This window comes from Coenobita brevimanus, chromosome 57 (assembly GCF_032717465.1).
Source record: "Coenobita brevimanus isolate Jiangsu-jjx chromosome 57, ASM3271746v2, whole genome shotgun sequence".
Lineage (NCBI taxonomy): Eukaryota > Metazoa > Arthropoda > Malacostraca > Decapoda > Coenobitidae > Coenobita > Coenobita brevimanus.
In genome coordinates this window covers 18,196,984-18,224,831 of record NC_137010.1, presented here as the reverse complement: position 1 = coordinate 18,224,831, position 27,848 = coordinate 18,196,984, and the positions used below count along the sequence as shown (strand labels likewise).

The window sequence follows — 27,848 nt, the reverse complement described above, 5'->3', positions numbered from 1 at the left end:
TCTGCAGCATCATGGCACTGGTGCTCCCTGTTTTCCCGTATAACTGAGACATGAACAATAAACAGTGACTTAAAGCGGCTTATTGACTTCTGTGGTACTGTCTTGCAGGATCATGGGATTTTGCTGGTACTACAGGGTGCCAAATGATCGACTACGCCGTGAGATTGATTCGAAACTTATTACCCACATAATACGTACGGTAAGCGCCAACTCCATTTATATGGACACGTGGCCTGTCGTCCTGAGGTTGCTCCTGCACACAGAGTAATAACCGAGAGAGTTTACCTGGGGTAGAGACGACCAAGGGGAATACCACGGAACTCTTGGCTGAAGCAGGCAGATCCTTCCTGTCGAGAGAGAGCCTGCTTAGGGAGGGTTGCTCGAAAGGATTTTGTGTGTGGAGTCGGAGAGTGGTTGAGGCTATGCACCCCACGGCGTTTGTCTACAGGATGATGATGTGTGCAAGAAATACTCCCATTTTATTCTCTCTCTCTCTCTCATATTCTAAGCTCAAAGATATATGAGTAGTTAACTTTATCCCTTAAGTCCTGCTGTGTGTTTTATTCATTACCTTCTCCAACGAAGTTGGATGGAAGTTATGTATTCACCTGTGTCTGCCTGTTTGTGTGTAAGATATCTTAAAAAGTTGTAATCTGATTTCAACGAAATCTGGTGGATAGGTGGGCAGTGGCTCAAGGAAGAGCTTATTAGATTTTTAGGCGGATTCGGATCCTAATGCAGGAATAAACCATAAATTTGATTGACGTTGGCGAAGGTATACGCTCTCTGATTTGTGTACAAGGCAAAATAAGGTCGTAGAATTAATAGACTGTGAAACTGTTAAAGTAAATTTTGGTAAGAAAAAGGAATGACGGCAGTATATCATTCATTTTACTGGTGTTGGCAGAGGCACACTATGCGCTCCCATAGTGCTTTCTAGTTTCTTTTGCTGCTTGGAGACGATTTTATTAAGCTCTGGGGAGACCTTGTAGCCAAGGAATAATTGAAGGCTGTACCTGTCTAACACCTTCAGTTTGAATAGTCTCTACCAAGCTGAAGAGAATCGTCACGACATAGCAAGAACAAAAAGAAAAAAAAAAATTGCAGTGAAAGGTAAACCAGTTATACCGGTACTCCTTTCATCTTAACGACGAGATTGTTGTGCTTTTGCAGCTTGTTGCACGTAGTAAGTGGCTGCCCCCAGACGATTTTACTTAGCTTAAGTAAGATTTTTTATACCATATATATATATATATATATATATATATATATATATATATATATATATATATATATATATATATATATATATATATATATATATATATATATATATATATATATATATATATATATATATATATATATATATATATATATATATATATATATATATATATATATATATATATATATATATATATATATATATATATATATATATATATATATATATGCCCTTGAGGGGTCTATGAACTGAATAAAACCGTCTGTAGACAGCAAGAAAAAAAGACGTTCTCTAAGCGAAGTGAAGGGTTTAAGTTTCGTTGCCCTTTGAATCCGATGTCGCAGTAATTACTGTAAGTTTATTCTTGCTGTATCCAAACGACTTTCTACACTCAGGGAGAGATATCTTGCGTTGAAGGGGTTTATGAAGGATGTATCTAACCCCCTTGAGACTGCAGGAACTTCCTACCGACTGATGAAATGCGTGTGTTTTGGTCTGTTTTATTGCTTCCTTAAAAATGGACCGATAAAACAATAAAACCTTATTTACCTAAGATAAACCGGTCGTGATTGAAATAAGGCCAGATTGTTTTATTTATCGTTTTTCTATACCAGATATAAATATCGGTAGATGTTTCGCGTATAATTAAGCTAAAGATGAATTTCGAGAGAAAATAAGTGGGTAGAAAAGAAAAAAGTGGGATTATGATGATGGCAGCAGCAGCAGCAGCAATAGTAGTAGTAGTAGTAGTAGTAATAGTATTCACCTAAAATATGAACCCAGTGGAATGCAGGCTGAAGTCCTTTTCCAGCAGTCCACCATCCTCATGGGGGATAGGGAGGGAACTGAAGGACGTTTGTATAACCGGGTATTGGAGTCAATTGGTGCCACCACGTCGTGGCGTCCGTCTCCACCACCAGTAATTATGGTAACCTACGCCAGCAAACCTACCCTGTCCCTGTCGTCTTGACGCATACATTTACCGTGCTGTTTTCATTTTTTGAGCACTATATGCGGTACAAACTGTCGGATACCGGCTAACGTCAAGCGGTTTCATTCAGCCCTGAGAAACCCCCGTGTAGTGAAGAGGATGGATATTGTCTTGATTAACGATGTGGTCAGGAATCGAGGGCACATCTCGTTTTATTCCAGCGAACATCAGACGATTGTCCTCAGCTCAAAAATGCTGACACTGATATAGCCGGGTGGTAGACCTAGAAGATTATACAAACATCCCTCAACTCCCTCCCTGTCCCCCGAAAGGAGGAGGATGGGCTGTAGGAGAGAGAGAGAACTTTAGCCAGCAGTCCACTGGGTTCACATTTAGACGAACCTGGTACTACAGCTGCCGCTACTCAACTCAGGAGTAACCCACGGCAGCCAGAGGTTTAGGGATTTTGATGTAAAAATATTCATACCGTAGCAGAGTTGAAAGAGAGGGAAGGGATACACTCGAGATTCACCGAAATTTTATAGGATTAAAAAAGACCTTCAATTTATTTCATATCTGTTTCCCCCTTTGCTCTTTATTAATGTAGCCTGCGTCAGTCTCTCCCCTCCATCTCTCTCTCTCTCTCTCTCTCTCTCTCTCTCTCTCTCTCTCTCTCTCTCTCATCTAGTGGGTGTGGTTCTTCCAAGCTTGACCACACCCTTTTTAGCGTAAATGTGATGGATAGCGATAGTTGTAATACTTGTTGTAGTAGTGGGAATGGAGGTCGCCTTTAGCTAGTAGATGGCTGAGGATGGTTGTTGATGTGGTAGTGGTGACAATTGTAGTAGTGTTAGTAGCAAGCAGCGGGCCGGGTTTACAACTGTGGTTGAGTGGTGGTAGTTGATGCAGAAACTGTGGTAGTTAAGGCCGACTGATAATGGTTGTACTTGTGGTTGTAGTGTTGGTAGGTGTGATGGAAAATGGTGTTGGTTGTAGTAGCGATAATGATAAATGTGGTCATGGTGGTGGTAGTTGACGTCATGTTATTAAACGTGCCCGTAATGGTTGTGGTTGTGGTGGTGATGATGGTAGTTGTCATTGTGGTACTATGGTAACTTGATACTTGAAATAGCGATGGTGGTAGTTGCGGTAATAGTAGTAATTGTGGTGTAGATGGTGGAAGTTGTGGTAGTATGAATGATTATGATGGTGGAAGTTGTGGTAGTAAGTAATGATTATGATGGTGGTAGTTGTAATAATGTTTATAGTAGTGATCCTGGTGGTGATGGTGGTGGTTGCCGTAGTAATTTTGGTAGATGTGATATTTATGATGATATTAATGACTGAGTTCGTTTTTTATGTGAATGGTATTTAAAGTACCTTAAATTTGCAAGATTTTGTAACACCACTTACATAGCTTCTTCTTTTTTTTTTACGACTCTTGTGTTATTGATGCAGACAGTGTTGATGTTAAAACGATATAAATAGCTTACAAAAGAAAAGTAAGAAACAAGATGTTAGATGCAAAATAAATCGCTAATGGAGAGGTGTTACGAAACGTCCAGTGCCACTTACAGTACGGTCCTGTTAATTAACCCCTTCACGACGATCGATTTTCCCAGTGTAACCTTATCTCGTCAGGCAAAAGCAAGGAAAAAACAGTGAATTACAAAAATCATATCGGTAGTACAGACTAAATGGTAATAGTGTCTAAACTCTTTAAATAAGCTAAATAAAATCGTTTTGGAGAAAGAAAAAAAAATGGTGGTAATGAATGTGTTAATAAAGTTTATAGAGTAGAGTATGCCCCGCCTTGCCAGTGCTAGATGATATTCAGATATTGGTGTGAGTAATTTACTGAGTTCGTGAAGGGGGGAGGAAAGGGAGGAGAAACGGAGAGAGGGAGGAAGGGGTAGGGAGGTGAGATGTAGGAGGGACGGAGTGAGAGAGGGAGGGATAGGGACGTGAGGACAGCTAGGGAGGTAAGAGAGAAGGGGAGGAAGGTGAGAGGAGGGAGAAAGGGAGACATGCTAATAAGAAGGGGGATAAAGAGAGGAAGAGGAGGAGGAATAACATAAGAGAGAGAGAGAGAGAGAGGAGGCAGGTAAATATAATGGAAGAGTTGGAAGGAGACAGGGAGGGAGGGAGGGAATTTGGTAAACGGAAAGGGAGGGGCAGGAAGGATAGACGGAGGTAGACAGACAGGTAAATAGAGAGGGAAGGGCATGAAGGAGAGAAGGAGGGAGACGGGAGAGAAATGTAAGTAGTTTAATGGTAAACAGGGAAAGGGGGAAGGGAGAAAAACATAGAGAGAGAGGCAAACGAGGAAAGGGATGAAGGAGAAAGGAAGATGGAAGAGAAAAGAGTTATCTGGGCGGGAGGTAAACAGGCAGGAAACGATGGAGAGGAATGGGGTAAGAGGGAGTATGAAGGATGGAGATGAACAGGAAAGAAGGGGGGAGGGTAGGTCTGTGATGTGGAGAGGAAAGAAGGAAGGGGGAGAAGTTGGTGAAGGAGGGAAGCAAGCAGGGTGGAGATAAGTGAAGAAAGAGGAAGGAAGAAAAACCGTGAGGGAAAAGGAAAGCGAATAAGTGATGCAAGTGAAGATGAACAGGGGGAAGGGCGATAAACAGGAAGTGAGTATTGTAAACAGGGGGAGAGAGGGAGATTAACAGGGACTGGGGTACATAGGAGGAGGGAGGGAGGTAAACAGGGAATGAGGAATGTATATAAAGGGTGGAGGGAGGGAGGTAAACAGAAAGTGAAGAAAACAAGGAAAGGGAGGGAGGTAAACAGTTTAAGAGAGGAATGGAGATAAATACAGGGGGAGGGAAGAAGAGAGGGAGGTAAATAATGAGGGAGAGAGATAAACAGTAAGTAAGGGAGGCAAACATATGGAGTCATAAAGGGAAGAAGGTTAACAGGAGGGAGAGAGGGAAGGAAAATAAACAGGGAGGGAGAGGAAGGTAAACAGGGTGGGAAGTAAACAGGGAGGTGGGTAAACGGGGGGAGAAGTTAAACAGGGAGAAAGAGGAAGGTGAAGCGGGAAGCAGGTAAACAGGGAGGGAGAGGAAGGTAAAGAGGAAGGGAGGTAAACAGGGAGAAGAAAATATAGAGGGAAGTAGGTACCCAAAGAGGGAGAGAGCGGAAGATAAACAGGGAGGTAGGTGAACAGGGAGGGGGAGGAAGGTAAAGAGGAATGGAGGTAAACAGGAAGGAAGAGGAAGGTAAAGAGGGAGGGAGGTAAACAGGGAGGGAGAGGAAAGTAAAGAGGGTGGAAGGTAAACAGGGAGGGAGAGGAAGGTAAAGAGGGAGGGAGGTAAACTGGGGGGGAGAGGAAGGTAAAGAGGGAGGGAGGTAAACAGGAAGGGAGAGAGAGGGAGGGATAGTGCATGACGGCGATCAATACAGATGTTGGTAGCTTGAAACTCCCTCCCTCCCCCTCCTCCTCCCTATTGCACCCCCTCCCGCCCTCCCTCCTCCCTCTTGCACTCCCTCCCGCCCTCCCTCCTCCCTCTTGCACTCCCTCCCTCCCTCGCTCCCTCCTTCCTTCCTTCCTTCCTCCCTTTTGCACTCCCTCCCTCCTCCCTTCCTTTTCTCTCCTCTCTTCTCTCTTTATTTACTTATTTCTTCATTCCTCTCTCTGCCTCATTGATATTTCATAGAATTTGACTCTCTCTCTCTCTCTCTCTCTCTCTCTCTCTCTCTCTCTCTCTCTCAAAGCTACCACAAATATCACCGCCCCACTTACAATAACGAGTAGTCTCCAAAAAATATAATCGCCACCACTGTTAGCACCAGAACAACAGCAGCAGCAACAGAACCAACATTGACCTACATTACTACCACCAACACCATTACATATATATTTATTACTAGCACTACTGTAATCACCACCGCATGTACCACACCCACCAACACTGACCACCGCAGCCACTACCACATACTACCTCCAGCACCACCACCACTTAAGAAACGGCATAATCATTAAGCACACCACACCCAAAAACACTGACACCACCTCCACCACGGCTGCCACCACCACCACCACCACCACTGCTGCCATCGTCACCACCAACACCACCACCATCACCACCACCACCACTACTACTGTCACCACCATCACTGCTGCCATCACCACAATCGCTGCCGCCATCACCACCACCACCACTGCTCCCATCACCACCATCGCTGCCGCCATCACCACCACCACCACTGCTGCCATCATCATCACCATCACCACCACTGCCACCACCACCACTACAACCACCACCACTGCTGCCATCACCATCACCACTACTGCCACCACCACCACCACCGCCACTGCTGCCATCACCATCACCACCACCACTACTGCAATCACCATCACCACCACCACTACTGCCATCACCACCACCACCACCACTACTGCCACCACCACTACTGCCACCACCACCACCACCACTGCTACCATCACCACCACCACTGCTGCCATCACCATTACCACTACTGCCACCACCACCACCACCACCACTGCTGCCATCACCACCACCACTACTGCAATCACCATCACCACCACCACTACTGCCATCACCACCACCACCACCACTACTGCCACCACCACCACCACCACTGCTACCATCACCACCACCACTGCTGCCATCACCATTACCACTACTGCCACCACCACCACCACCACCACCACTGCTGCCATCACCACCACCACTACTGCAATCACCATCACCACCACCACTACTGCCACCACCACTACTGCCACCACCACCACCATCACTGCTACCATCACCACCACCACTGCTGCCATCACCATTACCACTACTGCCACCACAACCACCACCACCACTGCTGCCATCACCACCACCACCACCACCACTACCACTGCTGCCATCACCACCACCACCACTGCTGCCATCACCATCACCACCACCACTGCTGCCATCACCATCACTACCACCACTGCTGCCATCACCGTCACCACCACCACTGCTGCCATCACCACCACCACCACTGCTGCCATCACCACCACCACCACTGCTGCCATCACCGTCACCATCACCACTGCTGCCATCACCACCACCACCACTGCTGCCATCACCACCACCACCACTGCTGCCATCATCTTCACCACCACCACTGCTGCCATCACCACCACCACCACTGCTGCCATCACCACCACCACTACTGCCATCACCACCACCACCACTGCTGCCATCACCACCACCACTACTGCCATCACCACCACCACTGCTGCCGTCACCACCACCACCACTAGTGCCATCACCACCACCACTACTGCCATCACCACCACCACTGCTGCCTCACCACCACCACCACTAGTGCCATCACCACCACCACTACTGCCATCACCACCACCACTGCTGCCGTCACCACCACCACCACTAGTGCCATCACCACCACCACTACTGCCATCACCACCACCACTACTGCCGTCACCACCACCACCACTAGTGCCATCACCACCACCACTACTGCCATCACCACCACCACTAGTGCCATCACCACCACCACTAGTGCCATCACCACCACCACTACTGCCATCACCACCACCCTGCCGTCACCACCACCACCACTAGTGCCATCACCACCACCACTACTGCCATCACCACCACCACTACTGCCGTCACCACCACCACCACTAGTGCCATCACCACCACCACTACTGCCATCACCACCACCACTAGTGCCATCACCACCACCACTAGTGCCATCACCACCACCACTACTGCCATCACCACCACCACTGCTGCCTCACCACCACCACCTCTAGTGCCATCACCACCACCACTACTGCCATCACCACCACCACTGCTGCCGTCACCACCACCACCACTAGTGCCATCACCACCACCACCACCACCATTACTGCCATCACCACCACCACCTACTACTACTACTACTGCTACTACTACTACTACTACAACTGCTGCCTCCACCACGACTACTGCTACTACTACTATTACTGCTACTACTACTACTACTACTACTACTACTACTAGGCTGCTTCTACTACTACTACTACTACTACTGCTACTACTACTAGGCTGCTTCTACTACTACTACTACTACTACTGCTGCTGCTGCTGCTGCCGCCTCCACCACGACTGTTATCACCACCACCAGCACCACCACAGCTACTACTATTGCTGCCGCAACCACGACTCTTGTCACCACTACCACCACCACTACTACTGCCATCACCACCACCACCACTACTGCCATCACTACCACCACTATTACTACCACCACCAGTATTACTACCACCACCATTACTGCCATCACCATCACCACCACCACCATTACTGCCATCGCCACCACCACCACCATTACTGCCATCACGACCGCCACCACTACTGCCATCACCACCACCACCACCACCACTACTGCCATCACCATCACCACCACCGCCACTGCAGCCATCACCACCACCACCACTACTGCCATCACCACCACCACCACCACCACCACCACCACCACTACTATCACCACCACCACCACTACTGCTATCACCACCACCACTACTGCTATCACCACCACCGCCACGACATTGACCACCACCACAATTACCAACATTCAAGGCCCCGTCTTCAATTTTGACACGACCTCGAAAGGAATGTAGGTTAATGTGGATGTGAGGGTTTCCATGTATGTGTATGTGTGTGTGTGTGTGTGTGTGTGTGTGTGTGTGTGTGTGTGTGTGTAGTTGCATGCATGTGTATGTATTTTGCATGTGTGCGTAGTAAGTTTGAGTGGATATCGTAGGCGGAGAGAGAATGTTGCAGAGTTGACTATTATTCTGTCACCCTAACTTGGCTCAGATTTTCATACTTTTGCAACTAATTTCACGTATTTGAGTTGCAGCACAAGATATTGCTGTGGTTGTACATTGTTTCCTTAGCACTCCTTCGTGACTAGCAATTTTCCAGTACTGTCTGCCATGCACTTTGCATTCAAACTGTCCTGAGCATTGAAGTGTAAATTTGACTTGGCAGTATACCTGTATATATATATATATATATATATATATATATATATATATATATATATATATATATATATATTAGTTTACTGCAGTGGAGACCCGCTTAGTCTTAAAAGTAGTTGGGATACTGTATGACAACTACTTTATAAATGGTGCTGGAGAGGTACACCATATGGCAGCCCCGATATAACTGGGCGGCTTCACTGCGTGGTTATACGGACGTCCCTCTCTCCCTTCCTTATCCCCGTATAGAGGATGATGGGCTGTAGAGTATGAGCACCTTCAGCCTGCAGTCCACTGGGTTCACGTCCAGATGAGCCTGGTGTTGCAACTGCTAGCTAGTGCTACTTGACAAATACTTGGCCTACTCCCCTCAAGGGTGAATAATGCCTCTCGCTGTGCAGTGGTGGAATATTGGTGGCAGAAGAGAGTAAAGTTGTTGCAGCCTTAGGTTCAGGTGGACGTGAACCCGGTGGACTGCAGACTAAGTAGCTTTTCTCATACGACCTCACGTCATCAGAGTGAAGGGGAAAAGGTTCATTGCTACCGATCATGCTAAGTGGCCAGTTTCCTTCAGTTTACAGTGCATACCAGTTGTATGAAAAACAATAGTGGTTTTACCGGTATGAAACATCCCTAACATTTTGTTGACAGCCTGGTGTTCTGATTGTAGCATGATCGCCGCATGGAGTCAAACTATACTCTTTCTACTCTAACTTGGCCTAAAATTGTCATGTCTTCGTTGTGAATGCTGAGGAGTATTAATAGATTAACGTAGGATATAGTGCTAGACACAAAGAAGTCCTGTAGAACTAACAAGTGCTCGTGGGCCCTTCGGGCCCCTCGCACTTGCTCCTGCGGAGGGCTCTCGCGTTTATTTGCTGTTGTAGTATAACATTGTCACTGGGATTTTTTGCAGCCAACCAATTGATCGTGTTATTTGCAGCTTCGGGAATGGAACCCAAGTTGTCCGAACTCAAGTCCGAAATACTTTAGTTCTACCTCTGGGCAAAAAATTCTACGGAGATCTTATGCTGGGCTTCGGGAGCAGCATTTTTTGGTCAAAATGTGAACGCTCATTAAGTATAGTAAAAGTTTTTCAATCGTGATGGGACCAAGTTTTGTCACATCAACGAATTTTTTGCGATTTCTGTGCCAATTTTGGTGCGATTTGAATGTGTAGTTTCGGCTGCCCAAAACACACACACACACACACACACACACACACACACACACACACACACACACACACACACACACGCACACACACACACACGGCAGCTGCAATAGTATATTAGATGTAGAGCCATAGCACTGACTTCCTCTTGCTATGAGCAACGTGAGGTAAGCGACGAAAGGACGAAAGTCTGGGCCAAACTAAGGTTAAACCATCCATCTGTCACCAAATCCATTTTTCCTCATCAGGAGCGTAGGAGCCCGGGGCTTGGCTACCCAGTACCGACATTTAAGGGAGAGGTGGCAAGTCTCACTATCCACTGGGTATTTTGTGACCTGTAAACACCAGCCAACCCTCGGATGGAAACCCTTACGGGCCTTTAACTCACAAGACCACCAGACGCCATTTGGATATAAGGCTACCACCCAGCGTAGTAAATGGTCTCCTAGGTTACTGGAGACCATTTGGCTTGTCGCCCGGTGTGGAGTCACCCGAGGACAGTACAACATCCAGTGAGTGGATGGTGGATGTCCTCACTTCTTTTTGCTTGAAGACTTTCCTAAGTTGAGTAAAACTGCCTGGTACCAGCAAGAATAACTTTCAAAATTATGTCCTCCTATTGAATACGTCAATAATAATTCGTTTGGTTTTGAATGGTTTGGTGTGAGTAATGACTAAAAATCAAACAAGCACTCCAGCACAAAACTTAAGGTCAGAATGGTTTGTAAATACAGCGGCTGGACCTGCGGTAAAGGGCAGCCTAGCCTGTGTTCAGTCTTAGATACATACATAGAGTGTAAAAGAAAGAGAGCACGGAGTTTGGTCCAAGTCACCCACTTCTTAGAAACCGATTTGTAAGAAAAGTAATGTGATCTCTCCAGGAAGGATGGCCAGGGCAGGGGCTACCTAGAATATTGAGAGAGAGAGAGAGAGAGAGAGAGAGAGAGAGAGAGAGAGAGAGAGAGAGAGAGAGATAACAAATGTGAAAGAAAACGACTCACAGCCCACACACTCACCAGAGAGAGAGAGAGACTCATCTCATCTCCTTGGCCGGGTAATTTGATCTTAATTACTGAATGGAATGCGCTAATTTTGTACTAATGAAGCAAGAGAATTGGGTAGCTGCCTCTCTCCTCGCCCACCTCTCCCTCCAACAAAGAGAGAGAGAATAGGGGTGGGGGGGGGAGATATGGTCCTGTTTAAGGGTGAAAGATGGAGAGAGAAGAGGAGATATATGGTTCTGTTTAAGAACGAAAGATATATATATATATATATATATATATATATATATATATATATATATATATATATATTTTAGAGAGAGAGAGAGAGAGAGTGAGAGGGAGGGAGGGAGGGAGTATGAAAATCGCCACTAGAACCTGGAAAATTTGGATAGAAAAATTTTACAAGCAAATTTGAAGTCAGGTATGAATGTCTGGCCAGTAATGGGCTAGTCTATCTCTGGATGCACCTAACTGCAGTAAACCCTTAAACCGCTTCACTCCGTTAACTCTTATATCGTGTAATTGCTACCACCAGACGATTTTGTTCACCTCTGAGAGACTTGTGGAAGTGGAGGAATTAGATACAGAGTAACTGGTGTTGATCCGTGGAAGCACTAGGGGTATGACCCGAGCTGAATAAAATCGCATGTTGGTGCCAAGAGTAAAGTTACAGAATAACGTGTTGGGGCTGGAGGATTTGAATACTTCGAGTTTTTTCTGTGCTGAATTAAATCGTTTGGAATTTGGAAGTGTAAAATATTTATATGGTTAGAACATCCAGCCCCCAACTGGAAGACCCCAGATTCGGTTCTCAGTGTCGGTTAAACTTTTGGATGTAGCTTGTTTTCCCTGTGACTCGACCTACCAATATATTTGGGAACATGGGTATACTCGTATATTTGATTATTTTGTGTCTTATTCTGTGGGAAGGTTGAAGGTCCATACCCAAGGTGAAAGAGTTAATAAAAACATAAAGGCCGTATTTTGAGTGGCATAGGAGACTTCATAGTTTTCTGTTTCTTAGAGTTATTTAGCATATTACACATTAACGTTCTCTTTACGCTCTCGACTTCATTTTGATATCGACATAATTTGCATCAGTGACACAAAAGAGGATACTGAGGAGTAATGTGCAGAATAAGTCGCTAAAGTAAAGATCCTACGAAATCTCCGAAAGTTACTTTGAGTGCAACTGTACCGTCCAAGATTTTAGCGGATTTATTTCCTCTGGTAGGCAGTTCTGAAGCCACCACCTCCCCTAAATGGAGAATATTGATATGAGGACCACCTACGTTTGGACTCACCACCGTAGTTTAAGCCGATGGTATAATTTGGAAAATACCCAAGTTTCCTTTATCTTGGGGTGATTTTATTGGGAGAAGTTAGTGTAGTTACCCTGGCTGTTCTGCTTTTAATTATATCAAGGCTTAACTTTGCCTAAGAACTGAGTTACGTATTTGTGGTGTGCCTCGCTGGTTCCTTATGTTTCGGAGAGAGAGAGAGAGAGAGAGAGAGAGAGAGAGTGAGTCTGCAGTACTGTGTAGAACTGACTATAATCATGTGAAGACGTTTGTGTGTGTGTGTGTGTGTGTGTGTGTGTGTGTGTGTGTGTGTGTAGGCGTTTGTGTGTACGTGTGTAGCCTGTGCGTCACGGTTACCATGACAATCTCCTCACCTCCCATTCTTGAAAGGGTGAGGGTGAGACAGGTAAAGTGAGTGTGAGCGTGGTAGAGGAAGGGTGAGGCAGGTAGGGCGAGCATGAGGCAGGTAGGATTGAATGAGGGTGAGGCAGGGAGCATAGAGTGAGGATGAATAAGGTAGAGTGAGGGTAAGGAAAACAGAGTGAGGGTGGGGTAGGTAGGTTAGAGTGAGGATGAGATAGGTAGGTTAGAGTGAGGATGATGTAAATAGAGTGAGGGTGAAGCAGGTAGGACAGCGGAAGGGCGAGGTAGGTAGGGCAGAGGGTAAAGGAGGTGTCAGAGTAAAGCAAGTAGAGTGATTGGAGGTGAGGCAGGTGGAGTGAGAGTGAGGCAGATGGAGTGAGGGTGAGGCAGGTAGAGTGAGGGTAGACAGGTTGTGATGGTGAGGGAGAGGCAGATAAGACAAAGGGTGAGGCCGGAAGGGCGAATGGGTGTTGCAGGGAGAGTGGAGGTGAGGCAGGTAGAATGGGGATGAGGCAGGTAGAATGAGGGTGAGAGTGAGGTAGGTAGAGCCAGGGCGAGATTGAGGTAGGTAGTGTGAAGGTGAGCGTGAGGCAGGTGGAGTGAAGGTGAGAGTGTGGCAAGGAAAATGAGGGTGAGAGTGAGGCAGGTAGAGTGTCGCACTGCACCATACGAAGCCGAATTTCTCTCTCTCTCTCTCTCTCTCTCTCTCACTCATCATTTCGTAGCATATACCACTGTAGAGGGCAGAAAAATCAAATGTTGAACTAAAGACAGATGAGCGGATGATGAAAGGACTGTAGGAAGAAAGAAGGGAAAATGAAAAGTGAAGAAGGAATGTGTTGCAGAAAAACCTGAAGGAATTGCACACACACACACACACACACACACACACACACACACACACACACACACACACACACACACACACACACACACACACACTCACCAAATTAGTTGCACGCGTAGACACACTTACTGTCTTCCATACACGCACACACACAGGCTTAAACATAGAACACAGACCTTGAAACACACACATACATACACGCACACACACATGTACACTACCTGGACTACACGCTCACATAGCCTACACTCATTGTTGGACATTGACAAGCAAGAACGCAACAGACTTCACACACACACACACACACACACACACACACACACACACACACACACACACACACACACACACACACACACACACACTTTCATCCTAGCATTCTCTCTCTCTCTCTCTCTCTCAGTAATGACGTTAGAGCTTTGTATTTATCGGCAATTAATCAGACTTGCATACCATTTACTTTGGTAATGATGGTTATGGTAATAGTGGTGATGGTAGCGGTTATGGTAGTGATGGTGATAGTGGTGGTTATGGTAGTACTGAGGGTTGTATAGTATTGTATTTTGTGTGGTAGTTTGGATGAGACCTGATAGTGCGATGTAGTGGTGGTGTGGTATTGTGATGTTATGTGATGGTGAGGTATGAAAGTGTTGTGTAAAAGTATTGTGATAGTGTTGTGTGCTGGTGTGGTATTGTGTGGGGGTGTGGTGAAGGTGTTGTGTGGTATTGTGTGGGGGTGTGATGAAGGTGTTGTGTGGTGTTGTGTGCTGGTGTGGTATTGTGTGGGGGTGTGGTGAAGGTGTTGTGTGGTATTGTGTGGGGGTGTGGTGAAGGTGTTGTGTGGTATTGTGTGGGGGTGTGGTGAAGGTGTTGTGTGGGGATATGGTATTGTGTGGGGGTGTGGTGAAGGTGTTTTGTGGTATTGTGTGGGGGTGTGGTGAAGGTATTGTGTGGGGGTGTGGTGAACGTATTGTGTGGTGAACGTGTTGAGTGCTGGTGTGGTATTTTGTGGGGGTGTGGTGAAGGTTTTTTGTGGTATTGTGTGGTGAAGGTGTTTTGTGGTATTGCATGGTGGTGTGGTGGTGTTTTGTGGTATTGTGTGGGGGTGTGGTGAAGGTGTTGTGTACTGGTGTGGTATAAAGATATTGTGTGGGGATGTGAAGGTGTTGTGTGGTGGTGTGGTATGGTGATATTGTGTGGTGGTGTGGTGATGGCGTTGTGGGAACAGTGTTGTGTGTAGGTGTGTAATAATGGCGTTGTGTTGTGGTGTGGTACAGTGGTTTTGTTTGGTGTTGTGTGATGGTGTGCCGTGATGGTATGATGTTTTGCTGTTGTGCCGTGGTGTTGCGTGGTTATTTGGTATGGTGGTGTTGTGTGCTAGCTGGTGAGGTGGTATGGTGGTGGTGTATGGTGGTTGTTTGGTGGTGTTGTGAGGCGGCGTGCGTGGTATGGTAGTGGTATTTGATGATGCGGCATGATGGTATTGTGTAGTGGTGTGGTATTGTGATGGTGTGTGGTGATATTGTGTGGTGGTGTTTGATGGTGCGGCATGATGGTATAGTACGATGGTGTGTTATGGTGGCGTTGTTTGATGGTGCGGCATGGTGGTGTGTGATGTAGTGGTATGGTGGTGGTGTGTGATAATGTAGTATGGTGGTGCTGTATGGTTTTGATGTTCTGTAGTGGTGTTGGTGGTGGTGTGTGTTGGTGTGGTAGGTGGTGGCGCGGTGATAGCGATGTGTGGTGGTGTTGTGTGGTTATGTGGTATGGTGGTGTGATGTTTTTGTGTATAGTTTTGTAGTTGTGTGGTATTGTTGTGTTGTGTGGTGGTATGGTGTGGGGCGTGTGATGTTTTTGTGTAATAGTTTTGTGGTACTATGGTGGTATAGTATTGTGTGGTGGTGTGGTGTAGTGTGACGTGGTTGTATAAGTGTTGCATAATGGTGTCATGTGATTCTGTTGTGGGATAGTGTAGTATGGTGTTGTGTGGTGTGGTGGTGCTGTGTGTCGACATATTAAGTATAACGGTATTCTGTGGTGGTGTTTTGTAGTGTTTTGTAGAATGATGTTTAATATAAGAGAGAAGTGGAGGAACGATTGGGTAAATATGAATTCGAGCAGATGGGGGACGTGGAAAGTATGTGCAAGATATTCACAGAAGAAATATGTGCAGCATGTGAGGTGGTTTGTTGGGTGAAGAGAAGACGAAAGGGGGTGCAGGGAACAGCATGGTGGAATGAAGAGGTGAAATGGGCTATGGCATAAAAGAAGAAAGCATATAATGAATGGATGAGAAATAGGGACGTGGAAGAAGTTGAGAGACGGAAGAGAGAGTTATGTGTAGAAAGGAAGAAAGAGGTGAAAAGATTAGTAAGAGAGAATAAGAAGAGAGGGGATGGGGAATTTGGAAGGAATTTGAGTGTAAAGTGGAGGGACTTTAAGAAAATGTTCTGGAAAGAGGTGAAGAGAGTTAGACAGGGTGACAATGAAGTTAGTAGGGCAGTGAAAGATAAAAATGGTAGATTATTAGTGGAGAAGGGAGAAAAAGTGAGCAGATGGAGAGAACACTTTAAGGAATTGTTGAACATGGAGAATGAAAGTGATGCGAGTATAAGTGGCTGGGGAATGGCTGGGAGAAGGAGGGAGGTGAGAGGACAGGAAGAACTCAGTAGGATGGAAGTTGTGGAAGCAATGAAGAAAGTCAAAATGGGGAAACCCCCAGGAATTGATGGAGTGTGTGGTGAAATGCTGAAGCATTGGGGAGAGATAGTAGTAGAATGGATGTGGAAGATGTTCAGATTGGCCTGGGAGGAAGGTAGAGTCCCGGAGGATTGGAAGTCAGTTATGATTAATCCTTTGTACAAAGGGAAAGGGGAAAAAGAAGTGTGTGGTAACCATAGGGGCATTTGTCTTCTTACTGTAATAGGAAAAGTATATGGTAGGATACTTATTGACAGAGATAGGGAAATAACAGACGAATTAGTTAGAGAAGAACAGGAAAGTTTTAGGAAGGGAAGAGGTTGTGCAGATCAGATATTCATTCTTAGATCTTTAGTGGAAAAGTTTATAGAGAAAGGAAAGAAATGTATTCGGCCTTCATGGATTTGGAGAAAGCATATGACAGGGTGGATAGACAAGGATTGTGGAAAGAGTTAAGAATATATGGAGTAGATTGGAAGTTGTTGAATGCTGTGAAGAGTATGTATGAGGGTGCTAAGGCTTCAGTGCGTGTGGATAGTGAACTGAGTGAATTTTTCTATTTGAAGGTTGGGTTAAAACAGGGATGTGTCATGTCTCCATGGTTGTTCAGTCTGTTCATGAATGGGGTTATAAAAGAGATACAAGGTAGGGCAGGGGATGCTGGAGTGGCCCTAATGAGAGAGGGCAGTGTTTGGAAACTCCCGGTACTGTTGTTTGCAGATGATACTGTGTTGTTAAGTGAAGACGAAGGGGAGCTGCAAGGCTTGGTGGATGAGTTTGGGAGAGTATGTAAGAAACGGAATCTAAGGGTGAATATAGGGAAGAGTAAAGTTATGGTCTTCGAGAGAAGTGAAGTCAGGGAATGTACATTGAGACTGGATGAGGAGGAAATGGAAAATGTGAGGACGTTTAAATACTTAGGTAGTGTGATGAGTAAGGATGGAAGTTTGGAGGGTGAAGTGCTTGAAAGGGTACAACAAGGAAGAAAGGTTGCTGGTTCCCTGAAAGCAGTGATAAGTAACAGGGAAGTGAGCATGGAAGTGAAAAAGTTTCTACTTGACAGTATTGTGATACCAGCTCTAACGTATGGAAGTGAAGCTTGGACATTGCTGGAGGGACGGAAGTCAAGAGTGAGAGCCGTGGAAATGAGTTATTTGAGAGGAGCCTGTGGAGTCACATGGAGAGACGTTGACAAAGGAGGAGATGAAGGAGCTTTGTGGTGTGGATGTGGATGTGATGGGAAGCGTTAGGAGAAACACATTGAGATGGTTTGGCCATGTGGAGTGGATGGAGAGTGAGAGACTGACGAGGAGAGTGGATGTGAGTGAGGTGAAGGGGGAGAGGGGGAGGGGGAGGGGGAGGCCAAGGATGAGATGGAGAGATGGAGTGGAGAGGTATATGAGAGAGGGGGGAGGGGGGAGTTGGGAGCAGGGCAGTGAAATGGCGGGGGACAGGGCGACGTGGAGGCGATTTGTTTCTGGTCACCCCGTATAGGAGTAAGGCGTCGGACAATAGATAGATAGATAGATAGACGTTTAATGGCGAAATACTCGCAGTGATGTATGATGGTATATGAGTGTTGTGAGGTTGTGTGGTATGATGATGTGTAGTAATGGCAGTGTGAAGGGTTATGATGTAATGATGTTTGGGATAGTAAGGTACAGTGTGAAATGTGTCGGTGTCTTTACAGTGTGATGATTTGTTGATATATATATATATATATATATATATATATATATATATATATATATATATATATATATATATATTTACAGTGTGATGATTTGTTGATATATATATATATATATATATATATATATATATATATATATATATATATATATATATATATATATATATATATTGTCTAAAATATTTGAGACCGAGTGGTGAATTCAAAATTTTGTCAGAATAAAATACCGCATTGGTGTACTTGCAATTTCGCTCGATTTAGGAGGGATATTTGACTTTTCAAGATGGAGTGGTCAGTCTTGAGGCAAAGAACTTCGTACCGTATGTTGTTAAGAAAACTGTGATATCCTACTGTAGTTTTTTAAAGTTTGAAATTATCATGGTGTGCCAGTAACCATGATGCAAATGGTGTGGTATACCATAAGTTATGCAACCGCTATTGTGGTGCTTGAACACACAGAGTTAGATTTTTGCCTGTCGACTGTACAAGACTCATTAATGTAGACAGTTAGTTTTCACTATATTCCAGTCTCTCCTAAGAGCACGACCCTCAACAGTCGACGTAACATCCAAGTCCCCGACTAACTCCTGGGTGAACGGGGACACAGGAGAAACAAACTGCTGCCAGCTTCAGTTGTAAGCGAGCTGGCTGTGCTAACCAGTGCACCACCGCCTCCCCTATGGTGGTGCGATGTGACGGAGCAGTGCAGTGATGATGTGTGGTTCTACAGTGGAATTCTGCGGCTTTGCAGTGGAATTCGATGGTACGGCAGTTTTGTGTGGAAGAGAGGCATGACCAGTTTTGTTGTGTAGTATAGTGTTACTGATGTAGCGTAATAGTGTACGTCTGTAGTGTGAGACTGTTGTAGTGCGACATTGTATTGGTGTGACGTGGCAGTCTGGTAGTTGCGTGTGGTGGCATGTTGTGACTGTGTAGTTGTGTGCGTGATGTGCTAGGCCTAATTATATTCCCTATATATATATATATATATATATATATATATATATATATATATATATATATAAATTTTGTTATATATATATATATATATATATATATATATAAAACGTTGGTTCTGCTGTAGCGGTAGTGTAGCATGATAAGGAATGCGTAAGTGTTCATGCGGTGAGGTATGGCTGTTCGGTTGTGCAGTGAGGTGTGGCGATACAAAACTGGCGAGTGTTACTTTAGAGATGCGTACGTATTACTGTCAGAGAACACAGTAGTATGATAGGATCATTGGGTGAACACTTATTTTGAGCTCATTGCGACTTCAAACCCAGTGATTCTTGTATCTTGTATGTAGAAAAATATATTTATGAAATATAGGTAACGATAGTTCTTTCACAGCATAGGCTAGTGAAAGCCACTTTTGCCGATGGGAGAGAGAACATGCTTGTGTGGCACATCCACTTCCATTTAGTTCCTCTTCCGTCCCTAATCACTTTACTTTTTAGGAAATGGAACATGCTTCTCTTGTACCGCCACTACCATTTAACCCCTCACCTCCCTTCCCTCCAAACACACACACACACACACACACACACACACACACACTCAACATGTCCTGCGAGAAAATGGATTTGCTTCATGCATTAGCTTATTGTCTCTCCCCCATTTACTTCCGTCTGTGAAAATTGTATGATGGTAGCCACTGTACCCAGTATACTTTAACTTGGCCTGAATTTGCCACCATTCCACGTTGAATGAACACTAGAACACAGGACTAATCACTTAAAGTATTATGGAAAGGATGAAGAGCCGTAGTATTGCCTCATATTTTTCCACTGAGTTATGGGAAGTAGGTTGCAAAAAAGATGAAAGCCTCGATCAGTTTGTAAGTGGACGACCGAAGTATAATGCCAATAAAACCAGCAAACAGAAGTTTCCATAGCAACACTTAGCTGACAGCGTTTTGCTGGGTCGAAGCTACTTTATTATGTTATTATTATCATTTTATTATTATTATTATTATTATTATTATTATTATTATTATTATTACTACTACTACTACTATTGTCATCATCATCATCATCATCATTATCATCATCATCATCATCATCATTATTATTATCATTATTAGTCTCCACCTATTACATAGGTGGAATCTGTTGTTTTCGCTGATATTATTATTATTATTCCCTTGAGTCTCGCAACGATTCCTGGAGAACCGGAGACTGCATGTGGAATCTGAAGGACCCAAGTTGTGTCCTGGCATGGGCCATTGCGGATAGAAGAAAATAAAATCCAAGTCTTTTATGCGCAGTGGAAGGGCATGTTAGAGTCGCATCAGTATTATGTTGTGAACGAGATAAGTTGTTCTTGTCTACTGAAGATTTCAATACGACCTGGGCGAGGAATCTAAATGTCCCAGGTTATGTCTCCTGGTATGGGCTTTACTGATAGAAAAAATCCAAATCCTCTAATGGGGTCAAGGTCGTTGTAAGATACAGTAGGTAGAAAAAAAAAAAAAACATATCCCCCAATGGGGTCAATGTCGTTGTAAGAAACAGTAGGAGAAGACTAGTGACTGTCTGCAGGACAGTTACAGAGTTCTAGTTATTATTATTAGTCTCCACTTATTACATAGGTGGAGACTACTGTTCTTGTTGGTATTATTATTATTCCGTCCTCAGAGTCTTGCGACAATTCCAGGAGAACCAGAGCCTGCGTGAGGAATCTGAAGGGTCTAGGTTATGTTTCCTGGCATGGGCCATTGCTGATAGAAAAAAAAATCCAAATCCTTTATGTGCAGTGGAAGAGCATGTCTGTGTCATATCAAAATTACGTTGTGAATGAGATAAGGTGGTCTCGTCTACTGGAGATTTCAGCGGGACCTGAGCAAGTAATCTGAAAATAAAACCGATTCCTAAGAGTTAATTTCGTTTTATTAAAAAAAAAAAAAAAAAAATCAAATCACCCCAATGGGGCCAAGGTCTTTGTAAGTAACAGTAGGTGGAGACTAGTGACTGTCCACAGGACAGTCAGAGTGCTAACTATTATTATTATTATTATAAACTAAATTATTTAAACTAAAGGCGACAATACTAAGGCTCCTACAACTCTCTGTCTGTCTCTGTCTGTCTGTCTCTGTCTCTGTCTCTGTCTGTCTGTCTGTCTGTCTGTCTCTGTCTCTCTCTCTCTCTCTCTCTCCCCCAAACTGAAACTAACCTTCTGGTGTGAGGGGGAATACAACATTAGGTTACTTGAATTGTCTCCACCACGTGAGGATTAATTTGGTTTTCAACTTTTCAGTGTCAGAAATACAAACTTATTGCATGTCATCCCTGCATCGATAAATCTGTTTCCATGTTTTAATGACAGTGGGGAAGGAATCAAGCAGTAGCATATGACATATTTTGCATCTGCCACTTATTGACCTACACATTCTTAGCCGTGTGGTTAATTAAAAAAAGAATGGTGTGTTTACTGTAAAGATGCTAAAAGTCTCCATCAGTTAGATGTTTATTTCTCTTTCTTTCACTCTTGAGTCCAGTTATCGTTTGATGCCACAACTCAAGGGTTCCTAACATTTGAAGCGAGACGCTAGCCCTTCCGTCTCACTTGATCAGGACTTAATCGCTTAAACCAGTGGTTCTTAAACTTTTTCGGCGCCGATACCTCCAGGCTTAACTCCAAGTCAGCCTGGTACCCCCTCTTTAATACTATTAATCCGGTATTTCAGTTTCCTGTAAACAGAGAAAAGAGAATGACTATGAACAAACAGCTGAATCCTGTGGATACTTTTATTATTGTTTTCAGCAAAACAGTATTCATACACAGATTACGGTATTTTGTGTAAGTACAGTAAGCCAATTGTTCACTTTTTTTTTTTTTTCAGGATGCCTTTCTGGAAACCCCAAAGAACCCATTTCGATAATCCCATGGGGTATCAAGTCATTACTTTAAGAACACCTGGCCGATGGCGTCTTTTCTGCCATACCATTGTATCCTCCAGACAATTGTATTCAGCTTAGGGGATCGCTTTTCGCCTGAACAAAGCTGTCATTACTAAAGCACCTTGCTAAATTGAATAAAGTCGTCTGCTGGCAGCAAAAATAAGCCATAGACATTCACACTTGAAAATGTGGAACATGTTCAAGCGAGTAAGCTTGCTAATGTTGTTATTTTAGCTTAAAAAACAAAACAAAAATAGCCCACTTGTTAGCTACTAATGCTGCATTTGAAATTGTCCGTCTTATTTCAGAATGTGCATACTATCACGTTAAGGGCTTTGAACAAACCCCATGTCAATGCATGACGGTTACCAGCTTGTGTTTCGAGGTAAAGACAATATCATAAGCTATGAGCGTCAGCGTCGTGGCTCAATTGATTGCCACATGAATATATAAGTGAAAGGGGGACGCAGTGCAGAGATGATGGACAAAGCTGTCACTTCGATGTTTTGGTTCTCAGTTTGGCGCGTTTTGACTTTTTTCAGCAATATGGCGATGAATTTTGAGATAAGTCACATAGCTAAGTAACATTAATTACATTTTTCATAATCAGCAGTGTGTGTAGATCCGCTGAAGCTTTAATAGTATCCGAGACAACCCGTTTTGATGCTCAGTTTGGCCCTTTTTAAAAATTTTTATCAGCAATATTTTGCGAATTTTGAGAAGTCACGTAAGTAACGCCTTAATAATATTTCATAAGCTTTCCAGCAATGTGCGTGGATTCACTTAAGCTTTAATAATTCCAAAATATCCCAGTTTTGGTGCTGTTCTCTACTGCCTACCTGCCACCTAGCTACATTTAGCATTGTGTTATCTCTCGCTCGTTCGAACAATAGAACGAAAAAGACGTCCTGGTATTGAAGTGGATAAGCGGTTAGTTTTGCAAGAATTCATTAGGCTCTGACCCAGTTTTGGGGTGGTTTAAGTTTGATCACAACTGCACAATACCTACAGAAGCACAAACATGGATTAATGGTTTTCGGTAGAATGCTTTATTTTTACACATTATATTTTTATCCTAGGATTAAAGCTACCTGTATTTTGGAAAATAAAGCAGAATAACGTTTTTTAATTAAAATGGTTTGTGAAAAAATAAAGTGTAAATTATTGCTAAGTAAGCACACGGGCGTAGCGAATGTGTTGTGCAACAGGAGGCGGCGCCTCCATTAGCAGTTACAGCTTAATCTTGTTATTACCCAATAGCACAAGATGAGGCATCTCTCACTGCACACCCTTCTTTTATGCAGTGTTCAGGTATATGCTCGGGAAAAATGCCTATAGACAATCAAACAACATTCCATGTTTCGTGTAATCAGCTAAAAACGGATATGGTGTGTAGTATGTGATTCATACTTGTTACAAAAAATAATTCAGTATCGTACTCACCAAAATTTATAGTTTTTAGTGTGAGGGTTATTTTGGTATAGAGTTCGCTCACTTTAAGCTGATGAAGATTTTTGTTGAGCTGTATCGTATTACTAGTAGCTTAGTGGGTGAGAAAGAAAGTGATACGGCGCTACGTTCTGTCTAGCACGTGCTCGTGAGTGGCACCATATTCTGGTGTTAAATTATTGCTATAGCTCAACATTCAAGATGGAGAGATGTCTATTTTAGGCCTAGTTAAAGTGGGCAGAGTATAGTTGTGGTTTTGGTGACTCACAGTGCATGTATGGTCAAAATAAATCTCCGCCCTGAAATATATAACCAGTGATTATTTATTTTTCCCCGATTAACCTAGTGGATAAATATAGTAAATGTGAAATAAATATCCTTGTATCCTTGTCAGAGCTGGAGGTGACGGCAGAGGATCGACTTCCAAAATGGCGGAGGAAGGCGGTACGGTGGCCCCTGATGGAGGAGCGCCAGGGAATGGCGACCGCTTGGGCACTCTTTACAATGACTCCGGAGGCCCCACCGAGGCTGACTACATGCTGACCAAGGACTACAACGACACCACCGCCCTGTACAACCTCACCACTGCCCACAACAACTTCACCTTGAACATGGCTCTGGGCGGCAACTTGAGTGAGACGGGCAATGCGGAAAGGATCGTGTACTGCAAAGAATGGCCCGGTGCCACACTCACGCTGTTCCAGGTACGGTAACTTAACTTCATAGACGGGTGATGGTGATGATAATTTATTTAATTACTCATTTATTCATGTATTTATATATTATTTTGAGCTTTAACCACTTCAGTCCAGTGACGTATTTTTAGCTTTATTTTTGCCACTGAAAGACTGTTTTATTCAACTTTTAGCTGTTTTGGTGAACTGTTTTGATCTGGCTGCTTGAAAGATTTCTGTATGTTCAGATGGGCAGACCAGTAGGATGTGTACTGTATATTGTGTAAAGAGTCAAAATGCGAATTAGATACGGAGATGCTCGTCATATCTCCCCTTGGACTGCTTAATCATCATAAAGTACATTCCGTGTGGCTGCTGTACCAAAGGATGTCTTTTAATCAGTCATTTAGAGTAACGTGAACCGGTAGCCTTCTTTGTATGGATTTGTCAGCCCGTTAAGTAGGATGACTTCTTTGTCCATTTTGGTCTTGATGCGGGCTGATTATATATATTCGACTTTAACCTATTGTGTGGAGGGGGTTAGAATAATCTCCGTTATCCCCAATCTTTTTGTGCAATGTCGTAGTTATTCCCACCGTTATTCCATATGATGGGGATACAGGAATCGCCCCTGTCCGTCCGTCAGTCTCTCCATCTGTTCGTCCATCCGTCCAGGCCTGTATCTCTGAAACTACCGGGTGGATTGGCTTCATATCACAGAGAAAGATAGAGTATGTTTCGTAGTTGATGTCCGTATATGTAAATTGCCATATTGTCTGTACTTTACGAGCTGTGATGACCATATGAGGAAAAATATGTCTTGTGTTGTATTTTGGAAACTTCTTGCTGGATTCTCTTCATATCGTACAGAAAAATGGAGTATGAGCCCTAGTATATGTCCTTTTATATGAAATTGCCACATTGTAAGAGTTTTACGAGCTACTTCCATATAAGGAAATTAATTTGTAAATAGCTGTATCTTGGAGACTACTTGCTGGATCATCTTTACTTCTTAAAGATAAGCCGAATTTTTGTCGTCCAAGCTGACGGATCGGATTCGAAGCTATCTTCGGTGAAACCAAGCTGCGCCGTTTTTGTCGGCCAAAGTGATACGAAGCCAGCCCAAGCATTTGTTATCGAAATCAAGACCGTCTTCGTATCTCAACCATGCGTGGTCGGGAGCAGTCTTGGTGCAGCTTGGGGAGAGTGAGAAAGGCCAGCAAGGACACGTAAATGATAAATATCATGAAATTAGCACGATGTACGTAAAATTAGGGTGCAGGTGGCTAATATTAACGACATAATAGAGCCAGTTCAGCACAAATAACTGCTACGTGTAGGTTGCATATTCGTCAGATGATCGTCTTCGGCGAACCCCTCTGTTTACTTTGCGATCGGCACGTAATTTTTCGGTTCTACGTATCCTGGACTGTTTTTGCGGACAGAAACCAAGCGCCCCAAGACGCGCTTCGAATCCCAAGCTCCAGCTTGGACGACAGAAACACGGCTGTGGTGTACGAGTCCTGGTTTATCCCCCTACCGTACATATGAAATTGCCATACTTATTAGTGCATACCTGTATTCTTTACCACATGGTGGGGATACGTCTTTACTAAAGGCTTGTTCAGTTTACATTTTGTCTCGGCCAAGCCATTTTATTCATCCTAAGAGAAACCTGTTGTGCTGGGTTGAGGGTTAGGAACGATTTCTGTCATCCTCATCATTCATTGACGTTAAACTATCTTGATAAGACACCTGTAAGAACCTGTCTGGAGGTAGGAAAACTGAAATGGAAAAAAAGTAATCTCACTGAAAGGATTATCGTCACTTTAACCCAGCCCAGTCCAAATTATTCAGATGAAGACTAATCCCAAACATATCACTGTCCAAAGGTGCTCCAACTTGATTCAGCTTTAATTACCATCGTAATCCTTCCAAACTAAACAACTAAACATACACAACCCAACCACACCATCCTACCTGTAAATGTAAACTTATCCTAACGTACTGAAAGCCACCATATCCAGCTTACCCTGTCAATATATCTATTATCTAATCGTTAAGCTTTTAGGGGCCCTGGGCTAGGCCTTCTAGACCAGATATTTCAGGCTATAGTGCCAATAGCCCTCCTAGTATGGTATTATGTGAGCAGTAAACTCCAACTCTTCGTAAGAGGTAATGCCTTATAGGCCACATCTAGATAGACTGTCTTCATCCACCCAACCATCAGGCGTCCATTTGGTTACATGCTTAAGAAACCAGTTTAGTAGATGGTTTTCTTGTCTGAGAAACCACGTGGCTTAACACGCGCTGTAGAGTCACTTGCAGGTAACGCGACATAAAAGAGTGGATACTGGGCGCCTTTACCTAGCATAACCCAGATTAAACCAGATCAGGCTGACCCATCATAATCTTAACCAGCTTAAATAAACTAATCAAACCCAGGCCATTTAATCCAGCCCTAACAAACCTAACTCAGCTTAATGTAATTGAATTCAAACTGTTTCATCTCAGTCTACCGTAATTAGCTTAGCCGAGCTCACTCCAAGCTGATTCAGTCCTGTGTAATCTAACCTGCCGTTGCCTAACCCAGCGTAATCTAACCTAGGTCAGACTAATATACCCGAACATACTTTCAATCCAGCTGGCCTAATCCAGCGTGTCTGTCACGAATCAGTTCGTGACATTTCCCTTTTGTGAGAAGCCACGAACTATTAGTGGAAGGCTCACTGTGTATCGCTCAGCTAACCGTTTCTCCCTCCATTTCGGAGTATACTTTTCAAAACATTCGTCACCGTTTTCAAAAGTGACCGATTTAATGCACGTCACTAAGTGCTGTACTGAGCGATACTATTGTTTTTTATTGTTCGCCCCTGCTCATTCGACCGTTAAAAAAATGCGGCCGAGTGCTCCGCTTTTGTTCCCACGACTCAGTCTTGTGTTTGTTGTGACGGAGGAAGGTCCTGTGCCAGCAGTGTGAGAGGTCAGCTACTACCCAAACTCCACTTCACAGTTAATCCAGTCCTCCCACCCCTCGGGTGATACATAGCATTCATCGACCGGTATTTCCTTTTTGTAATCCTAGTTTAAGAGTTTAATTAAGGTGTTTTTTTTTCTAGGCGTAAGTATTTAGCTCGTGTGTGAGTGAGTGCGTCTCATTTAATTTGATTTGAATTGTAACGTTAAATTTATTTTTTGTAATTAATAAATTTAACAGTTCTTTTTTGAGCTTAATGTAAAGTAAAATCTTGTTTCATTTCTCCATAATTAAGCTTATTTTCCATATAGCTCCTAGCTTGCATAAACGTTTGCTTTCATAACTGGTACTTAGACCAGTCTTGTTGTATTAACTTAAAATCCGTTGTGCCAGGAGTTAATGCATCAGTAAGAACCTGATGTTATTATTATTAGTATTAGTTATTTATTGTCAGGGGTGATGTAACTTTCTCCAGAGGCTAACAGTACAGTAATTCAGCAATCGTGAGTAATTAGTCTCTGCTGTGTACTGTTGAGAAAGTTTATAAATTCTCGTTCTCAGAGAATCGTGCACAAGACAGCGTAAAGAAATCGTTGCTTGATGTAGCG

The 27,848-nt window shown here is 43.8% G+C and overlaps 1 protein-coding gene across 1 annotated transcript in view; it reads left to right on the top strand.

The window, feature by feature from the left end:
- The window catches only part of LOC145401915 (uncharacterized), an 80,589-nt gene that overhangs the window by 211 nt on the left and 52,530 nt on the right, over window positions 1-27,848 (top strand). The window contains exon 2 of the mRNA XM_080274021.1: window positions 23,984-24,293. Coding sequence (XP_080130147.1) covers window positions 23,984-24,293 — 310 coding nt within the window. The remainder of the gene's footprint in view (window positions 1-23,983; window positions 24,294-27,848) is intronic.